Source organism: Urtica dioica, chromosome 4, assembly GCF_054948205.1.
Source record: "Urtica dioica subsp. dioica isolate 48M chromosome 4, U.dioica_male_clone48M_v1_H2, whole genome shotgun sequence".
NCBI classification, from domain to species: domain Eukaryota; kingdom Viridiplantae; phylum Streptophyta; class Magnoliopsida; order Rosales; family Urticaceae; genus Urtica; species Urtica dioica.
Genome location: NC_142759.1, coordinates 6767712 through 6790037, shown reverse-complemented (window position 1 = coordinate 6790037; position 22326 = coordinate 6767712). Strand labels below are relative to the sequence as shown.

General features: G+C 36.2%; 2 protein-coding genes and 1 pseudogene across 3 annotated transcripts; 2 read left to right on the top strand and 1 right to left on the bottom strand.

Annotated features, from left to right (window-relative positions):
- The first annotated feature begins 4735 nt into the window (after positions 1 to 4735).
- LOC149399828 (isovalerate--CoA ligase AAE2-like) lies at positions 4736 to 10740 on the top strand. The gene is made up of 2 exons (XM_089611757.1): positions 4736 to 5049; positions 9177 to 10740. The coding sequence occupies exons 1-2, from the start codon at positions 4837 to 4839 to the stop codon at positions 10614 to 10616; spliced, it is 1653 nt and encodes a 550-aa protein (XP_089467883.1). The 5' UTR covers positions 4736 to 4836; the 3' UTR covers positions 10617 to 10740.
- Positions 10741 to 14286: 3546 nt separating this feature from the next.
- LOC149399827 (endochitinase pseudogene) lies at positions 14287 to 15525 on the top strand (annotated as a pseudogene). The gene is made up of 3 exons (XR_016296291.1): positions 14287 to 14439; positions 14523 to 14938; positions 15210 to 15525. The product of XR_016296291.1 is annotated as an endochitinase pseudogene (transcript).
- Positions 15526 to 16222: 697 nt separating this feature from the next.
- LOC149399826 (endochitinase-like) lies at positions 16223 to 17984 on the bottom strand. Its single transcript, XM_089611758.1, has 3 exons — positions 17416 to 17984; positions 16918 to 17071; positions 16223 to 16806 (listed from the first exon to the last, which is right to left on the bottom strand). The coding sequence occupies exons 1-3, from the start codon at positions 17882 to 17884 to the stop codon at positions 16392 to 16394; spliced, it is 1038 nt and encodes a 345-aa protein (XP_089467884.1). The 5' UTR covers positions 17885 to 17984; the 3' UTR covers positions 16223 to 16391.
- Between the last annotated feature and the right edge of the window lie 4342 nt (positions 17985 to 22326).

Here is a 22326-nt window from a genome sequence, read left to right as displayed (position 1 = left end):
CTCTAAATTTCATTCAAATCAACCTTAAAAAAAAAAAATTAACCTCCAATTCGGTCGAATTTGGTGTGGTGGGCGTTGGAACTCGTCGGATTTGGTGTGGTTGGGCGTCGGAATGGGGCTCACGTCGGATTTGGTGTTCTTTGGTGTGGAGAGAAAATGAGAGTGAGAATGAAAGAGATGAAAAGAGATGGAGAGAGGGTTTATTTTTGAATTAAGGGTATTTTCGTCCAAAATTGGTACAAAAGTCCAATTTTGGATATTTTTTAACTAGCGGATCTAATTGAGATATTTCCATAACTTTTGAGTCTAGAAAATGAAATTTCTCTTTCTTTACCCGTTTTTTTTTTTTTTTTTTAATAATAAACTTCTCCCTAAAAGTGCCACTCCTACATCCTCTCTTGAGGCTAGTGCGGCTGTGACTCGCCGCACTTCTTTCGGTTTAGGGGGCGTGGAATAAAAATGAATTTCATCCACTTCTTTAACAAATTTTGTGCGATTAAAAGTGTGGAAAAATGAGAAGTTCGTGACTCAAATATCTTGAAAAATAGTAATATCATACCGGAAGCAGTTGTACCTTTCATAGCACATCTCTATCGTTTAGATGTATTTGTATTTTTCATAATTCCCATATAAAAATATAATTCTTTATTCACTTTCCTTAAATAAATAGAAGCTCTCTCACCTTTTCTCTTATATGATTCTTTATTCACTTATCTCTTATCAAACCGTATTAAGCATGATTTATTATCTATGTAATGAAATTTTTAACATGTTGTATTATCTATGTAATGAAATTTATTAATTTTCACTTTTATTAATTATATTTTTTTATTATTAAATAATTTATTTTTTATTTATACTATATGTTACACATAATTAATAAATAAAATATAATTACATTTTTATATATCTAATTAGACATTACAAATAACTAATAAAATTATAAATTTATAAGCAACTAGGCCACCTAAAACGTTAGGTTTGGGATCTAGCCTATGTTTGGAGTTTTTTAGGGAAATAGCCAAACGTAATAGATGACAAACAATGTTTTACTTTTTTGTCCTCAATAATTAAGGCAGTTTTTTAATTAGCATATTTTTTTTTTCCTTTTTTTGTGGGTTAATAGTTCCTAATACGTAGGAGGCAGTTATTTTGCTTTTGAACCTAGTATCCACGTTCTCTCTTTTCTCTCTCTCTCTCTCTCTCTCTCTCTCTCTCTCACTCTCTCTCTCCAGCCACTCCACAAATCCGGATCTGGGCGTATCCACGTTCTCTCTCTCTCTCTCTCTCTCTCTCTCTCTCTCTCTCTCCAACCCGAGCGTGGCTGCGCCCGGCGGGATCGACACCGGGGGAGATTCACCGGCCATGGGCGACGCCACCTGGGCCGATCCCGGCGTCGGGGAGGACCCACCCGACCGGGTGGCGCTGTTTGATTACTTGCTGGTCGCGCCGGCGAAGCATGCGGCCTGGTCGTGACCGCGCCTGAGGAGGCGCGCGCCGGTGGGGAAGCGCCGGCGTTGGACGGCCATCCATGGAGGAGCCGACGTTGGACAGGATGCGGTCCAGCCAAACAGCGCCGGGTCTCTCGGCCTGCAGGCACGGAGGTTTGGTTGAAGAGGCTCGGGAGATCTTCGGGTCGATGAGGCTCGACGGGGTCGAGCCTTGTGTCGAACATTTCGGGTGCGTGGTAGATTTTCTGAGCCGGGGCGGGTTTTCGGAGGAGGCCAAGGAGTTGGTTGCGGAGAACATTTCGGGTGCGTGGTGGATATTCTCACTGTTAATTTTTTTTAACAGTGAAGATTTTTTAATGTCTGTTTTTGGAAAAATGTAGAGGTACAGATGATTTATTTACAATTATTTCCATTTATTTCCAGCTTGGTTAGAGGTGACCAGACTCGCACTGTTAATTTTTTTTTTAACAGTGAAGATTTTCGAATGTCTGTTTTTGGAAAAATGTAGAGGTACAGATGATTTATTTACAGTTATTTCCATTTATTTCCATTCAAATTACTTAAATGTGGATAATGAAATAATTTCCAGTAATTTACGTTTATTATCTATGTTGACAGGTTCCCAACAGTAACGCCAATCTTGGTGAGCCGTTCTAGATTAGCGCGCCACGTATAACAATTTTGAAATTGTCTGTTATTTTATATTATTATTTCCTATTATTTAATATAAATATATTCATTATTTCCATGTGATTAAGTAAAATGGCAAATTAGTCTATTAATTATTGACACCTAATCACGTTGACTATTTCCCTAACAGTTATGAAACATAGGTTAAAAACAAAATCTATAGTTTCAAAGTGGCTATTTTGCTACAATGCCCATAAAATTAAGACAATTAATGTAAAAGCATTTAGATTAAAAAGCTTAATAAAAAGGCATATTATTGTAATATTTTTTTTAGTGTAATACATTAGAGCAAAAACGTTATTTGATGTAAAAGTTACACTAAATTTAAAAATTATATCAAATTTAATATCTTCATTGGAAATGTTCTAAAGTATTGACATTGAGGAGGTTATTTATTTATACACTTAGGACAATTGTTTGTCTCTATACACTTTGGGAGTTTTCTATTAAATTATACGAACATCACAATCACAGGGAATAAAGATTAATTTTTTTTTTTGACATTGAATCAATAGTTAATACCGTATGTGAAGCACATTGGGCAAACATGTCGGTCTCGTCACACATTCCGGTCTTCTTTTTGTTAGTAATTAACAATGCTCAAATCACATGCTCTTCCGTATGATATGATGTTCTGGGTATGTTCCAAACTTTCTATAGCATATATATAAACACATTAAATATGCTGCTTATAAAATATTCATTATTCCTTTACATACGTTTCCTTAAAAAAGAGTGTTTTCCCGACATATATCACCCGAATAAAATTATTAAAGTTTGGTCAATGTGTTAACCCTTTCCACGGATACATATAATATACATGGGAAATTCTCCAATATATTTGTATGTTATTATAATCGTACATTTATTTTAGGACAGTGAAATAATATAGCACTATTTGTAAAATAGCCATAGTTTTTGAACTTTTAAAGAAATAAATAACCAAGTTAATTAAGTCAACTAGAGATTAAAATGTCCTTCATCTAATTTGAAAACTATTTAAAAAAAGAAGAAGAATAAAAGTGAATAAAATCTAAAAAAAATTACTAAATTAATAACCATTCACACGACATTTGATGAATAAAATTAAAAAAGGAAACCACAAAATTAGAACTATATACAACTAAAAACTGGAAATTAATTAGAGAAAAATCAGATTATGTGTTTAAGACAACATACATTTTTCGTTTATAAATAAACAAACTCGTAATTACACTCGTTTTATAAAAAAAAAAAAATTTATAATTGCGTTTATAAAACACAAACAAAGACTAGTTTTGTATAACGGATTCTTATTTGTAAACAAGCAAACACTTCTGTTTATTATTATTTTTTTTCGTTTGTAAGCACTGAAAAATGAAAACAAATTCAGAGCCACTCGATCAAACCCTAACAAGTAATTAACAAGTGCAATAGCAAAAACAAAAATTCTTTGAAGAACTTTTATAGAAATTGGGAAACAAAGGAGTATTGTTAAAGGCTAAGAATTTGACTTTGCTATCTATATAACACTTGGTAGTTCTTTTTTAAATGTTAGAAACGTTGTCGCTGCCGCCATCGCGGGACTCTCATGGCTATCTTTTGGTCGAGGCTGGCACGAGATTTGGCAATGCATATGTGAAAGATATATATATATATATATATATATATATATATATATATATATATATATATATATATATAAATTATGGGTAATCAAGTAAAAAATAAAAATAAAAAATTGAATATCAATTGGAATTTTTTAAAGGGTTTTATAGTTACATAGCCATATAAAAATCAATGATAGCCAATGTTTGTTTAAGTATAATTAATTAGCCACTGATTCTATTAAAAATAATTAATTGAAAATTTTGCCCAAATAATTTCTTCCCATGGACAATTAATGAATGGAAATTATTCGGGAAAAGTTGATAATTAATTGTTGTTAATACAATAACTGGTTAATTAACTATAATTAATCAAACGTTAATTATTTACCAGACAATAAATTTGATTTGGTTTAGTTGTTTATAATTTATTTTTTTATTTCAAAAAATAAATTTAATTATCTAATCAACAAGAGTAAATTTGGTACAAAATAGTTGAGTTCACTAATCATCACGTATCGAATTAGCTAATTTCTAATTATCAAGCAAACTTCGTCTAGAATACAGTTGATAAACTTTTTATATGGCTTAATCAATTTTAATTTTTAAATAAAATAAAAAGACCACTTGTTGGAGTGCATATCTGATGGAAGAGAATTTTTTTTTTTATTATAAAGATTATGGAAAGAGAGGCTCTAATGAATAATGAATATATATTTTACTTTTTCAAGACATTAGATATGTATCCTTTAAAAAAAAAGCACCCATATATTTATCTAGAAGCATACTGTTGATCGTTTATAAAAGTTTAAGTACACTCATAGTTATCTTGATGATGATCTCATCCTCCCAACCCCAACACACGTAAGCCATAATTTAATAATTCTAAATACTTTTATTATGCCTTTTTTCTTTCATCTCTCCCTCTCTCTCTCTCTCTATTTAAATAGTTCGATCGGTCCGTGTATTTTACGTGTTCGAGGAAGCCATTGTATTTTTATATACCTATAAATACACGGCAAAGCTCATTCTAAAACATAAAATATAGCATCTAAAGTTGAGATCATAAACCAAGAGAGTTCTCAAATAGTTATACTCTAGAATTAACCATGAAGCAGGGTTTTATTGATCAGTGCTCATCAGAGACTAACCTTATACCCTTATCGCCTATAAGCTTCCTAGAGAGAGCGTCTATTGTTCATGGAGATAAAACCTCCATTCTATACGGCTCTTCACTGCGGTTTTCGTGGAAAGAGACTCACCGGAGATGCCTCAACTTGGCCGCCTCTCTCGTCCGGTTAGGTTTATCGCGACATGACGTTGTAAGTAATACTTATCCCTTTCTACTTGGTTATTATTGATCATTTTATTGCTGAGCCTTGAAATAGTACATATGTTTGTTAGTGCACATAAGCCAACGTATATGCTGAGAAAATAGTTAATGTTCTTTTAATCTTCTTGGTTTGTTTTTTTGTATCGAAACTTGTTGTCTTTATCGAGTACGTAAATGATGCATAATTATGTGCGTATGTGTATATGATAGTCTTAAGAGGATTTATGTCCTTCCATTTTCAATGGGGATGTCTAAGAAACATAATTCATATTATGAAAGATGATCTTAATGTTTACGCGACATGCGAGAAAATTCAGATGTTAACCGAACCAGTTTATGTAAATGGATTGAATTATATAAAAGAGCATTAAGGAAATAACAAAAATTCAGAAGTATCTCCGAATATAATTTGTATCTTTTGTGTATATAATACACCTAGTTGTGTGAACTAATATAAGGCGGCTATTGTTGTATACGCATGTTATTGACGTAGTTTTCTAGAATAATTAGGGATAGTTTGTTTTAGTCAAATAGTAATAACTACGTGGTTATGCATTTGAAAACATAGAGTGTGATGCCGTTAATAGTTATCTGGCTGAGGACATAAAATTAAGACTATTTACAATACCCGCAGCTATATATAGAGATAGTCAATGGTCTTTGTACGTACTTCAATTCTATTATTACGGTTGTTATAATATATTAATAAGAAAACGACAGACGGGAATAAATCAATTCAAAGACCAAAGACTTTACTTTTATTTTGTGATCTTTTGAATATTTTTTTTTTTAGTTGGGGTTAATGAGAAGTCAATTCTAGATCCATCCCTTTTGCATGCAAGTTGCAACATGTCCACCGTCCCGGACATCCCGTGCCTGCTGGGGAGTAATTTGTGGAAAACATGAAAATATATAGTTTCTCAAACAGTAATGATTGGTTATTAACTGGAAATTATAGATTAAATTATAGTAAAGTATTTATTTAATGATGACTACATTTTCAAATTTCTACACTTATTTTATGCTAAACTTTCATGATATGTTTTTCCATATATGTACATTTGAATTAGTTGACGATAATTTTTTCATGCTATACACGCTAAAAGTTTACAGGATTTATACGGATAGGGCAAATTCAATCGAGCACTAGTGGTGCTAGTGTTAATTAGCACTCAATGTAATTGCTGGCTAGCTAGCCCTCAAATTCTCTAGAAATTAGTATATTATAAAAGTATACCCTATGATAAATTCAATTCCATGCTCACATGTGTATGATGATATTTGCATTGTTATTACAAGATTGGTGGGTCTGGCTAGTTGATCAATTCCATATTGCAAGGTCACATGGATATATTATATACATGTATGTATTAGTTTTTTTAAAAACGGATGATTAAGCATATTATATTGCTACAATATCATATATATATATATATATATATATATATATATATATATATATATATATATATACATACACATATGTGCTTATTTTCAAACTTTGAAGTGCTTGGTGTATGATATGTGAAAACATGCCCACTAGTGCACTACCTAAAGAATTAGGCATGCGGATATAATATAATATCTTACGAAGCTGAAGATGAAGGCGAACATATATACGTGAATGTGATTTTGTACATATCTGAAAAGTGATCACAAGTTCAGAAATGTAACAGGGAAACTTCCTTTTCTGAGTTTTCTTCTTATTTTATTTAATTTATTATTTGGAGAACAGAAATATTGCGTGTCACACGAGTTTGTTTATAAATAGCTAGTATTTGCTTTCGCTTTGTACTCTTCCATTCCATGTGAGGTCCACGATCTGCATGACCACAAGTGTTGGTTGTCAGTTATCATAAAAATATAGTGCGCATCAGACTAGGGGTTAGCTTTGAATAGCAAAGTCAAAAAGGAAAATATGAGGAAATATAAATGATAAGGAAAAATTGTGTGAAAAAATTAGTATGTTTGTACATTATAATTTTTTAAAAAGAAGTTTGATATATATATATATATATATATATTTGGTATTGTATTTAGAATATCAGAAACATAAAATTATGAAGATTGCAAAATAAAGAAGAAAATGAAACTTAATCTGAAAACACGGAAAATGAATTCCCGTTACATGTAAGTTCTATTGATTTTTATATTGTCACTTTATGCAAAACAAAATAGAACATACACATTACTATACATTTCCTAACTTTTTTTTTCTCAAAATTAATCCTTCATATTATTTTTCACCATCTGAACGAATAAATATGCATTAAATAATTTATTTATTCCAATACGCCATCACGTCTATACGATTATTTTCAGGTTCTGAACATATCGTGTGTGTATATTATGGTATGGAATCAGTAAAATTTAGGATAAACTAATCAAATATTCCCTTTCAATGATTTATACACTTTATATGCTTGAAAAGTTCTGGAATTTCAGATGTGAAATTTTAAATAACCAACGTGAAAAACAGATTTTCATTTAAAATGTGATTTTTATTACATTTTTTCAAGCCAGTTTCAATGGTTTATAATTTATATACTAGTTTTTATACTAAGAATAAGCTGGAATACCCTAAAGATAGTATATTCCTGTAATCTATACAAGAATATGTAAGAAAACTAATGTGTTAAATAAAAGTATATTCATTTTGGGGTTTTTTTTTGCTCAGAAAGATATTCTTTTTTATTTAGCTAAATATGATATTTAAATGACATTTACAATAGTTATATATATATATATATATATATATTATATCCTCTATATATAAAATTTATGTGTGTATCATGTAAATTATTGTGGCTCAACAATAAAATATATTTCTATGTGGTTAGCCAAGGTACGCGCGAGAATTTGATAATTATATTCAGTTTATATACATAATATTATAAATAAAAACATTTAATGACCCATCCAACCAAATAAAAAAAACGCAAGAGAATAACAAATAATGTTAGTTTATTTATATCTTATTAACTTATGTCTTCATATATATTGGTTAAGTGTTAACTCATGCATGGAAGTACGCTATCTTTAATGTGGAAGTGCATTGTTCAACTTGGCTATCTGATATTTTAATCCTGTCTTTGTCCATTTTGAAATAAAGGATTCCCTTTGACTTATATTTGTGACGCAACCATAGTGACGCAATCCCATTTTCATTTTCCAAATTTTAACAACCACTTGGAAATTTGGATGTTATTCAACACGTCTGACCAATGATATAGTACATAATCTTTTGATTTTTATAAATTAAAAGATTCCGGATTTCTAATTTCTCATCATATCTTTACGAGGAATGCTATACGGTCCGATTCACGATTCCAAACGATCCACTCACGTGTTGACTGCCACGTGTCAACACGTGAGTGGATCGTTTGGAATCGTGAATCGGGCCGAAAATCAATTCCCTATCTTTATACACAAATATAGCCAGCCAAGATTTGAATCATTCCATAGCTTTAAAAAAAAAAAAAAAACGTTTCCAGGTCATTTTACTTTATTTGCTATTTGTTATTTTCTATTTTACTCGCCAAGTTTTTAAATTCAAAATCGCCCACCATTGCCTTCCAATCATTGGGTTTCCTACTTGAGGCTTGACGATCATAACATGGCCAGAAAGTCAAATATCATTTTCTCTTTTTCTTTTTAGTTCTAGTGCGCAACCATCACTTTTGTGAGACAAAATCAATACCAAGCTAGAACTTCTTGGAAAGCGGCACGGCACTAATTCACTGACCACATTACACTATGTGCAATATCATTTGCACTAATTTATTTTCGTCTATATCTTTAGTGCAATAAAACACGTTGTGTGTTTAAAAAGCACATGAATTTACCCATATAGCAAAATATATTGTTAGCCTAAAGTAGAAAGTTTATAATCATACCATGCAAGCATTTAGCGATTTTATTGTCTTCTGTACATATTAAATTTAAAGTTTTAAATTATAGACGATAAATACATAAGCCTTATACGTTTAAAAAAAAAAAAAACAACCCTCTGATTATCCATGAATTTAATTAGCACCAAGTAGTAGACCGAATAAATTATCTAACTTTTTCAACCAATTATGAAGAAACTACATTACATTTCATGGTTTATTACAGGTTGCGGCTTTCGCGCCAAACGTCCCAGCACTGTACGAGCTTCATTTTGCGGCGCCGATGGCCGGCGGAGTTCTCTCGGCCCTCAACTTCTGCTTAGACGACACCACGCTCGCCGACGTTTTCCGGCAGCTAGAGCCCAAGTTCATCTTCGTCGACCACCAGTTCGTCACCGTCGTTCTCAAAGCCCTAGACTCCCTCACAGGAACCCTCGAAACCCCAACCCTAGTCCTGATCCAAGAACCACACGACAACGCCGAAACCCGGGATATACTCAGCTACGAGTCCCTGGTGAGCCACGACCACGAAGAAGGGTTCGAAATCTTGCAGCCGAGGGACGAGAGAGACCCGATCTCCGTGAACTACACGTCGGGCTCCACCGGAACCCCCAAAGGCGCGGTGTACAGCCACAGAGCCGTGTATTTGAACTCTCTCGCCGTGATCGTCAGCTCCGAGATGCGACGCTCCTCGGTCTTCCTCTGGACCGTCGACATGTTCCGCTGCAACGGGTGGTGCTATCCCTGGGCCACCGCGGCCCTCGGCGCAGTCAATGTCTGTCTCAGGACAGTCCACGTCAGCCCCGAGTCTCTCCTCGCCGCCGTGTCTCTCCACCGCGTGACACACTTCTGCTGCAAGCCCGCGGTCCTGACCGCCCTCGCGGACCACCACGCTCCGGCGAAGCCCTTGCCCTTCAGGGTCGGGGTCGTGGTGGCCGGGGCAATGCCGTCCCGCGAAACCCTAGCTAGGGTCACCGAGATGGGGCTCGACGTGAGCCGCGGGTACGGGATGACCGAGGCGCTCGGCCCGGCGGTCGTCGAGCCCTGGAGGCTCGGCGATGAGGTGGCGGACGATTACAGGTACTCGAGCCGGCTCGTGACGGTGGAGGGGTTCGACGTAAAGGACCCGGAGACGATGGAGAGCGTCGCGGGGGACGGGGAGACCGCCGGGGAGATCATGCTACGTGGCAACACGTTGATGTCGGGGTACCTCGGAAACCCTAGCGGGGCTTTCAGGGACGGGTGGTACCGGACCGGGGACGTGGGCGTGAGACACGTGGACGGGTCGGTTCAGGTGAAGGACCGGGTGGACGACGCGGTGGAGGTCCGAGGGACGAGGCGGTCCGTGATTATTAGCACGCTCGAGGTCGAGGCCGCGCTGATGAGGCACCCGAAGGTTTCGGAGGCCGCGGTGGTGGGTCGGCGTAAGGACGGCGGTGATGATCAGGTTCCTTGCGCGTTCGTGAAGTTGAAGGAAGGGTGTGAGAGCAGCCCCAGAGAGATTGTGGACTTCTGTGGGGATAATCTTCCCGGTTACATGGTCCCACAAGCTGTGATTTTTGGTGATTTGCCGGTTAATTCTACTGGGAAAGTGCAGAAGTTTGTTCTGAGGTTTATGGCCAATAAAAATAATTGTGGTAATGGTTACACTAATGGCACCGCCTAACTACGTGCGAGTATATATGTTCCCTGTGGTGTTAATCATGTGGCTGATTTGGAGCTTTTTTAATTTATTATTGTGTACCGTAGACAAAATAACATATTTGAGAAATTTTAGATGTTTACGTGAATCTTTTGCTGATAAATGTCTTGTCTAACAATCGATATTCGAACCCCCGACACTGTGGTTCGTAGCCACGTGCTCTAATCCTCTGAGCTACAGGCCCCCTTTCCACGGAGGTAAATCTTTGCCCGCTAGGCAAGAGGATATCGAGGATATTGACGATAGGATTCTACCTTTTCCTTTGGCACCCGATTCCCCACATCCAGCACCCTCACACCCTAATTCGCACCTTCCCTCACCAGCCACCTCACCGTCTGATCACCCTCATCTCACCCCACCTCGCCCATCTCGGGTTCGTAATGCTCCTTCTTACCTTCGTGACTATCATTGCTCCCTCACCCTCTCAAAGTCTTCTCCTGATAACATCTCAGCCTCCCTATACCCCATTTGTTCCTTTGTTAGTTACAGCCACCTCTCTGATCCCTATCGCGCATTTACCCTATCCATTAGTTCCCATGTTGAACCACCAGATTATCCTATTGCTTATAAGTGTGAGGTTTGGCGACGAGCAATGGCAAGTCAATTACAAGCTTTGGAGGATAACAAAACTTGGTCCTTGTGTTCTTTACCTCCGGGAAAACACCCAATTGGTTGTAAGTGGGTGTATAAGTTGAAGTTCAACTCCGATGGCTCGATTGAATGCCACAAAGCCCGGCTGGTTGCCAAAGGCTACACCCAACAAGAGGGTATAGACTACTTCGACACGTTCTCACCGGTGGCGAAGTCTGTTACTATAAAAGTTCTTCTCTCTCTCGCTGCTGTTCGAGGCTGGTCGTTGACGCAGTTGGACGTTGCAAACGCTTTCCTTCACGGCGACTTAGATGAGGAAGTGTATATGCAATTACCGCCTGGATATCCACCGGTTCAGGGGGAGTCTTCACCTCCTCAAGTTTGTCGGCTACACAAATCGCTCTACGGTTTAAAGTAAGCCTCGCGACAATGGTTTCAGAAATTCTCCTCTGCGCTTCTCTCAGATGGTTTCTGCAAATATGATTGTGACCATTCTCTCTTCATTAAGCAATGTGGAACCAGTTTGATCATCTTATTAGTCTATGTGGACGACATTATCATTGCGAGTAATGACAATTATGCTGTCGATGTCCTCAAGTCCTCTCTTCATCGACATTTCAAGATCAAGGATCTTGGCCCTCTTCATTTCTTCTTGGGCATCGAGGTTGCCCGATCGAAAGGAGGGATCTCGATCTGCCAGCGGAAATATGCCCTTGAGCTTCTCTCTGAGACTGGTCACCTGGCAAGCAAACTTGCGTCTGTTCCCATGACTCTGAATCTTAAGCTCTCCAAAGATGTCGGAGATTTGCTTCCAGACCCAACCAGTTATCGCAGACTCATTGGGAAGCTCCAATACCTCACCATCACTCGCCCTGATCTGAGTTACTCTATTAATCGGCTTAGTCAATTCCTGGCTGAACCTCGAGTTCCTCATCTCCACGCCGTTAATCGGATCCTGTAGTATATTGAGAAAGCTCCAGGACATGGTTTAATCTTTCCCTCTCAGAACGATCTTCAATTGCGGGCTTTCGCAGATTCTGATTGGGCTCAATGCCCTGACTCTCGCCGATCGATCTCCGGCTTCTGCGTTTTCCTCGGCTCTTCTCTCCTCTCCTGGAAGTCGAAGAAGCAATCCACCGTGTCTCGATCCTCCCCCGAGGCCGAGTACCGTTGTATGGCCAACGCTAGCTGTGAACTCACGTGGCTTCTCGCCCTTCTTCGAGAGCTTCACCTTCCGCACCCTAACCCAGCTATGCTCCACTGCGACAATCAAGCTGCCCTCCATATTGCCGCCAACCCCGTTTACCACGAGCGTACGAAACACATCGAAATTGATTGCCACCTCATCAGAGAAAAGATTCAGGCTGGTGTTCTCAAAACTTTTCATGTCTCTTCGTCGTCATAGCTCGCGGATATTCTCACAAAGGCCATGCATCCTTCTCAGTTTCACCTTCTTCTTCGCAAGATGTGAGTACATAATATCTACTCTCCATCTTGAGGGGGAGTATTACGACACACGTTCCTTATGTTCCTTCATTCTCTGTCGTTTTTCCTCTTTTATTCCTAGCTTAGATATTTTCGTACAATAAGCTGACGTGACAATTCTGTTATAGCCTCAGCATTCTAATTGGTTACCAGAACAATATAAATACTCTGTATTTTCTTTCCATTGAAACTTAATGAGAAAAACTTTTTCTTCTCTCGTTCATCTTCTTCCTTACATTGTAAAACCAAGTAAGTCACCATCCAAGCTATCTCGAGGACATTCTCTATTTACCGGACACTCAAAATAGCAGATAACCCATCACTTGCCTCGTGACCCATGGACCTCCAAAGCTTCACTATAAATATTAAAGCCCTTCTAAAGGCCCAAGTGTTGGACTTCCTCGCTTTAAAACAATCTTTCTCACTCTTTATTTTTCTCTCTAAAGAAAACTACGAAAGAGCTTGGGGTTGCATTTAGCATCTGAACTAATGTTGAGAATCAAATCAGAGAATGCGTTGGACGAAATCCCTTCGCGTCCCCATATAGCTCATTTTTCCTTATGTCTATGTTGACGGAGTAACGAATGTCCACTTTCCTGCGAAAAGAGGCACGAGTTTAAGAATTTCACTACTATTTAATCATGTGTAGTCATAGAATCCGACTTTAGATTGAACCATGTGAGTTCTTGAGTGATGATCTAAAAATAGTTTTAAAAAAAAACCTTTAAATATTCTCCAAACTGACAGGGCTGTGCTTGAACAGTGAAGACCTTTAAAGATATTAGATATAAAAAATAAAAAAATAATAAAAAAAAATTTACACGTTTTTATTTCTATATATAGACTTAGGTTGGGTAAAATTTTAAAAACAACGCTTAAGAAAATTTTATAAGTAGATTAAAAAAAACCTCACTTTTCCATGGAGATTGTAGAGAGTTTTTTTTTCCTTCGAATTTAACTCAAATTAATAGTTCACTCTATCATCTAAAAGTTTTCGGATACAAAATTATCTGGATAGTTTAAAGTAATACAGTATATTGTTTCAATTTAAAAGTATACATACAATTCATGTACACTTAAATAATCAATATACATCTATAAATATATTACACTACTCTAATAAAATATTTATATATATATATATATATGTATTTATATGTATTTATTAAAAGACGGGTTAAGTAACTAGCCCAAACAACCCATCTCTTTTAAAATTATAGTTCAACTATTAACATATTTAAAAAAATAGCTAATTTGTTAAAATAACATTTCAATATTCCAATAATATATTTAACAGTTAATACTATTAATGGTACAAAAAAACAATAGTAAATTTTATTAACAGTAACAATGTCAATAATTATAATTTTTTAATTTTATTTATGGTAATCAGAACAATAACTAAATTTATTAACGGTAACAAATATGAACATATATACCAGACGGTGACGGAGAGTAGATAACAGAGAATATAGGAGTAAAAAAATAAAACGGTTTTAGAAAGTAGGTGTAATTGTAAATTAGGCAAGTGGATGGCAAAAGTGTATATAAAACCGCAATGGGTGATATGATAGAAACACATCACAAAGATCATTTCATACAGCGCAAAGGAAAACAAGAGCCAATAATAATGAAGTACTCTTCGAAGTTTAGCTCGGGGCGAAGCGTTGGGCTATCGTGCCTCGTGGTGATCCTACTATCGGGGTTTGCGGTCGAGGCGGGTCTTCATAATGAACCCGGCGACTGCGGATGGCAACACGACGGTGAACTGTGCGAGGAAGGCTTTTGCTGCAGCACCCACGGGTTCTGCGGCATGGGCCCCAACTACTGCGAATACCCGAATTGCCAGAGCCAGTGCCACGACACGCCGCCGCCTCCGTCCGGCGGCGACGTCAGCGACATAGTCACCAGAAAGTCGTTCGATCATATGTTACAATTAGGCTGGACTTTTTCTCCGACATAGTCACCTACGATGCCTTCATTGACGCTGCCAAGACATTCTCCGACTTCGGCACCATTGGCACCGAAGAAGTTCGCAGGAGAGAGCTCGCCGCTTTCTTCGGACAAACCTCCTTTGAAACCAAGGTTAAACCATTGGGATATTGCTACGTTAGCAGTAGATTCATAAAAGATTATTGCACGCCCAGCGAAGAATGGCCTTGCGTTCCTGGTCAACAGTACTATGGCCGTGGACCAATGCAACTCAGTTAGTAAGAAACTACAATTATTCAACCAATTATGCATTTTTTTATGTTACATATAAATCACTTGACTTACCATATATAAACACACGTCATTCTCTTAATTACAGCATCGTTTTGTTGAAGTTGGATAATCACACGTTGATGATTGTGTGTGTGAATGGATATGTGTTTATATATGGTTGGACTTTTTCACTTGACACCAATTGGTTTTGAGTTGGAATTTAACGGGTTTGATATTTGAATATCCTTGTTTATATTATTATGTGATAATCTACAGCAACTACAACTACGGGAAAATAGGTGAAGCGCTAGGGCTGGACCTACTAAGCAACCCTGACTTGGTCGCCACTGATCCTGTGGTGTCCTTTAAGACAGCCATATGGTTTTGGATGACTCCACAGTCTCCAAAGCCGTCTTGCCACGATGTCATGATCGGAAAATGGAAACCCTCACCAGCTGACGTGGAAGCCAACCGGCTCCCGGGCTACGGAATGGTCACCAACATCATCAATGGAGGCCTCGAGTGCGGCCATGGCCCCAATGAGAGGGTCGATGATCGGATCAGCTGCTACAAGTCATTCTGCGACGAGTGATGAATCACTGTAGAAAAAAAGGCTGGAATGACAAAATTGAAAATTTAAATGGTGTTTCTTCAAGTGCCACCTCATTTGTTTGACTATTTTTTAATAAGTTTTCAAACGTTGGTTATATTCCAAACATGATGTTTGGAATGAGCGAGAAGTTACAAATTTCTATAATTAAAGCTTTATCTCTTGTTAGATATGTGGCAAGATATAATTAAAGTTGTACGTAAAATTTTATTTGTCTTTTCTGCAAACATCATTTTATGAACCCAACTTTAAATCGAATTAAAATTTTATTTAAATTATTAAATAAAAAGTATGCGTTACATGAAAAATTTGAATTATAATCTTGAGACATTGACTATTTTGCAGGTTCAAAGTTTTTAATGGCTTACTTCGCGTGAATTTTCTGTATTTTTTTTTTTTGGCTATTAATTTCATACTAGCTATTCAAACTTTTGCTAATTCTTTTTAGGAGGACTAATTATGTTATATGTGAATCTAAAGAGCAAGAGAGCGTGATCCAAAACAAAAACCTACGGTAATACCATTGGGACGCCGCAAGATGTTCGTAAGGGTATTTAAAACGAAAGGTTTAGAATTTTAAATCATATGATTTACCACACAGTTGTGTATCTATATATTGAAAAATAGAAAAGTTACCGCGCGATCGAATCGAAATAATAAAAACGAGTAGCTGTAGAAATGATAAGAAAAGAAATGTGCATTTATTGGTGTGGATTATGTTGGTAGCAGCAGTTTATCATATGCGTACAACTTAATTGATGGCGAGGAAGATGCACATGCAATAGGTAATGGTAATAGCAGCGGCGATCGAGTACACGGATATATATATATATATATATATATATGTTTTAAAGCACGGTGAGCAGAGGGCTGGTAGGGTGAGAGAGAGTGCGGCCATAGGGGGTTTGGTCATAGCAGTCGAGGTGGTCTCCGGTGGTGGTTCCGAGCATATCGCAGTAGCGCTTGTAGAAGCCGATGCGGTCCTCGACACGTGGGTCGGGGCCACCGTGGCCGCACTCCTCACCTCCGTTGATGATGTTGGTGAGAACGCCGTAGCCAGGATAGCGCTTGGCTGCCACGTCAGCGGCGGTGGGAGTCCACGCTTCGGTGACTACGCTGTGGCAAGACGGCTTGTCGTACTGCGGAGTCATCCAGAACCAGAGGGCGGTCTGGAAAGTGAGCTTGGAGTCTGTGGCAACCAAGTCCGGGTTGCTCAGAAGGTCGACTCCCAGGGCCTGACCGGCCGGTCCGTAGTTGTAGTTGCTGTGATTGCGATGATCAGAGGCCGTACACATAAGAATAAGATATATGAACGTAACGTATTTAGTATATATATATATATATATATATATATATATATATATATACACTTACTAGGTGAGTTGTATGGGTCCACGCCCGTAGTACTGCTGGCCTGGAACGCAAGGCCATTCCTGGCTCTCCTGGCATCGATCCTCTTTGGATCGCTCCCTGACGAAGCAATACCCCCATTTGTATGGCCCGCCTGGTGGGTCCCACCCGGGTCCTCCTACCAAAACAAAAAAGAGAGTGAGCATTTGCATACATATATAGGGACGAAGCCAGATTGTAAACTAGTGAGAGCTAATATTATGTAAAATATAGTTTAATTAGAAGGAGCTGATTTATAAATTTTTAACCTAAAGAAAAATTAAAATTATATATATATATATATATACATATGTATATTGCAAATCATTAACAAACTAATTATATTATGTTTTTAAATTGTTATATAACTAATTTTTAATAAATATTTGGTAAATAAGCAAAAATGATTACGGATGATTTACGCTTCTTAGATTTGCCATTTTCATTTCGTAAATAACCTTTTAGTAAATATTATATATATACCTGTGGTCTCGTGAGAGGTTTGTCCGAAGAAAGCGGCGAGCTCTCTCCGACGGACTTCGGGAGTGCCGACAGTACCAAAGGTAGGGAAGGTCTTTGCGGCGGCGAGGAAGCCGTCATAGGTGTAGACGCTGCCTTCGCAGTCGTGCCACGTGGAGCCGTAAGGGAACATCTCCTCGAAGATCTCTCTGGTGAGGATGCTGCTGACGTCATCGCCCTCTGGCGGGGGCGATGGTGGCGAGGGTGGCGGCGGAGGAGGCGGAGGCGGGGTCGGAGTCGGGCACTGGCTCTGGCAGTGGCCGGGGCCGCAGTAGTCGTTGGTGGTCCCGCAGTAGCCGGCGGTGCTGCAGCAATAGCCCTCCGAGCACCGAATGCCGTCGTGTTGAATTCCGCACCCGCCAGGATCGTCTCCAAGGGATACCTGCAACCACGCTAGTACTACTACACAAATCAATTCGCCACTCAACTTCATTTCCTGTTTTTTTTTTTTTTTTCCCTCTCTACTTTTCTATTATATCATTAGATTGTGTATCTCTTAGCTTAGTTTCTTCCGTATGATTTCTCCCATTTCATTGCTATACCCTTTTATACACTTTCTCATCCATGCAGTTTTTATATTTTTGGATTTTTTTTGCTCAAATAGTCTCTAACTTTTTAAGATTGTGGTATTTAAGTCCTTTAACTCTTTTTTTGAAGCATTTTGATCCCTAACTTATTGATTTTGTAGCATTCAAGTCCTTTTTCAAAAAATATAGATTTTATTTTATGAAATTATATACCTTATAAACTTAAAAGTACATGTATATATACTAAATTAAATTATTAATTTTATAAAATTAATTTATTACATCGTATTTTAATCCTAAAAACACTAAAAAAATCATACAATATTAAATTTTTATAGCATTATATATATATATATATATATATATATATATATATATATATTACTTTTCTAAACTTTTTAAAATTATAAACAAGTTATTTTAATTTGAAAATATGTTGTTGATTTGCTGTTGAATTTTATAAAAAAAAAGGTTATAATTTTTTTAAAAAAAGGATCAAAATGTTAAAAACGTGTTCGCCACCAAACTTCATACATATACCCATTCTATATAAATTAGTTACTTTGGTCTTTAGTCACTAACACCACTCACGTGGGCTGCACCTGCATTATTCTATTTATGTGCGTTCCCCATTTTTTTTTTTATGAACTTATCTTACGTACATAAACAATTATATATCAATTTTGGATTGTAGTCACATGGCACCATTTTTTTTTCTTCACGCGTAGCTTTAGCTTTACATCGAACGAGACCAGCTTGTAGAATATGATTCGTCAACATTATGATATTAATATTTCAGGCAAGTATTTTTAATGGCTCCTAAATATTTTTACTCGTCTCAGTTTCAGACCCTCAAACTTTTATTTCAAAACTTTGATCCCCAAGTTTTCCCGTCTTTATCCAAAATGCTAACTTCTGTATAGAAATTATCAAAATTTTCCATTGTTGTTTTTATATAAACAACAATAAATTTTTAAAAAAAAAATACTAGCGTACAATCGATATACAATGTTTAATCGAGATGGAGAGTTCACGGTCAAGTCTGCGTTGCGGTGTATTCAGGATAATGTCGAGGGTCCAATCAATCCTGTTTTGGGGGGAAAATCTGGAAGCTTCGTGTTCATGACAAAGCTCGTCTCTTTTTGTGGAGAGTTGCGAATAATTGCTTCCCGAATCTGTCCGCTTCTGCTCAAGATGATTTGTGGCGCTGAAGAAGAAAAAAAAAACTCTAGGATCATATATTGCAGACAAAAAGTAGCAAGTTTTACTATAATCACACTTGGAGAAAGTTTTCTATTAATACGGATCTAAATTGCAAAAGTAGAGGTACCCCTACACAATTTATCAATCATGTTGATGAGAAAAGTTTGGGATCTTAGGCCTCCTCGTGCCAAAGGCCAAAAGCTAGTAGCTAATTTAAATTAAAGGTTTCTTGAAATAAAACAAACAAACAAACACGTTTTTCTCAAGGTAGGTAGGTGGCAGTGAAAACTCGACCTAACATGCTTGCTGTGAATTATTTGATAAGTAATTTCATTTTCTAGACCTGTCTCTAAAATCCGTAAATAAGTTTGATAGTTACCAATTTACAAGATTTAACTTTTTTTTTTTGAAATATCCATTCGATCATAATAAAGTATAAACCGTTCCAAACCCAATTTCCCTCTCATTCTCCACTTCTCCCTCTCTAACTCTCTCCCTCTCCCAATCATCTCTCGACAACATTGAATTTTTGACACGTTTCAAGTGAAAAATAGGATTTTCTTCCAAAACAATTAACTTTTTTTCGATGAAAAAAAACTTTTTTTTTCATCTTTAATTAATTATTAAAAAAATACATTGAATTTCATAGGATTTATCGGATCTCACTCGGATATTATCCAATTTTATCTGATTATATATAAGGGAAACGGAAACACCTTTTAGAATCATTTTTACCCTTTAAATTTTAAAAAATTGAATCCGAAACTCAAGTATGATATGTATTGTATGATCGGAGATACTGTTTGTTTTTTAACGACCATTACTTAGGCTTTGTTTCCATGAGTTGCGATAGAATATGATAAATTTAGATAAAATTCATAGCAATTCGTATTGTTAAAATTAAAATATGGGTATGTTTGTTTGAAAATGTGTTAAAAGTGGAAATAATGTCATTGTTATTTCAATCATTTTAGTTGCGAATTGCATATCTGAGGTGTAAATAATGTTGTGGCATTTCAATAAAAAGAAAATGGGATTGACTTAGTTTCTAAATGCCACAGGTCTCATTATGTGAGTACAAAGCGAATGAAGGAAAATATATTTGATAGGCTATAACACTAAAAAAAGATAGATAAATAAAATATGCGAAATAGGGTGTCGGAGAGTAGATTACAGAAAACATAAACTCACTTCGGTTTACGCGGTAGATTTTTTTGCATTGCGAAGTAGATATATATATATATATATATATATATATATATATATATATATATATATATATATATGGATCACGGATCATAAACTCCAGTGGTCCTTTATTTCTTTTCGACTTTAGATCAAGCTCTCGCCGGACGTGCTCTCATTATCTTCATTCAATCTGGTTCAGTAGGCTGTATCTACTTGCAGCTATTGCAATTTTTTTTGTGTCTATCAAAACTTTGTCCCATATGGATATAAGAATATAATGGTTTCTTGTCTACAATATCGACAAAATATTGTCCAAATTTGAAAATATCGTTTTTTTTCTTTATTTTTTATTTATTATTTCTTATTATTTATATATTTTACTTATTAATAATTTTAATTAGTATAATGATATTATCAATATTTCTTTATTTATATTTTATAATACATATCAATATATGTATGATAGATAACGCATTATATATATAATATCTATACTAAATTACTAATAGACTAAATAATTAAATATATAATACTATTCTTTTTTATTATTTTAAAGAATATTTGTAATGTAGTAGAAAAAATATTATAATTTCTTTGAAAAAATTATTTTATTACATTTTTTAATATTGAGAAAGTAATGTAAATATTAATAATGTATATCTATAAGAAAAAAGTTATAGCTTATAGGTATATTTTAAATTTGATTGTTTTATTATAAATTTAAAAATATAAATAATGGTACATATTTTATTATATTTTGTTATAAGATTTTTGTCGATATATCTGTCGATAATCGATATATCACCGATATATCACGTAGTCGGTATTAAAATTTTTATAGAATATTCGTTGATATATCCGTCGATACTCGATATATCCGTAAAATCAGAACCTCGATATGGATATCGGTATCGATATTTTGAACATTGGTTCAAACCGTTCACACAATACACGAATATAAATACTTTTAATTTGTGATTAACAATATTATTCTGCCCAGATTATGAAATTTTGCAATATATTTGGTCTCTGTAATGGTAATTTGTTTAATTTATGATATATAATAGATATATAACAGAGAACATATAGGACAATGAAAAATGAAACGGTTTTAGAACGTAGGTGTAGTTGTAAATAAGGCAAGCGGACGGCAAAAGTATAAAAGGCCAATCGCTGATACGATAAAAACACATCAAACAAAGGAAAACAAGAACCAATAATAATGAAGTACTCGAAGAAGTTTAGCTCGGGGAAGAGCGTTGGGCTATCATGCCTCGTGGTGATCCTACTCTCGGGGTTGGCGGTAGAGGCGGGTCTTCATCATGAACCCGGCAACTGCACCGTCCAAAATGCTAACTTCTGTATAGAAATTATCAAAATTTTCCATTGTTGTTTTTATATAAACAACAATAATAAACTAAAAAAAATACTAGCGTACAATCAATATACAATGTGTAATGTTTAATGGCGGTGTTCATGCCCGGCCTAAGGCCCCTCCAAAAAGAGGACCGTTTTAATTCTGCAAAAATTCTAGCGTACAATCAATATACAATGTTAAGTTTACTTTGACAATGTTAAGTTTGTCAACTGAATACTCAGTTTGAATCTCTTCTAGTCCACGCAAACTTAACATTTTGCTCTTGTTGTCGCTCAATGATGATATTCTTCAATCCTTTGAATTTGGCCACTAACATAGCCACATGAACGCCCAGCATTTCAGCCTCTTCCGCGGAGTCAGCAGCGACCGGGCAATGCCACATCCACAAAGCTACGCCATTGCCGGTTCTAGCCACAACATCCACGGCTGCACTATTATCCCTGAAAGATGCATCTGCATTTATTTTACAATTATTTAGCAAAATAGCCAAATCAAACTTTTAAAATTGCTAAATAGCCAAGGTTTTGTAAATACTAAGTAAATAGCCAGATATCATTTAAGACACTTCTAAATTTACCA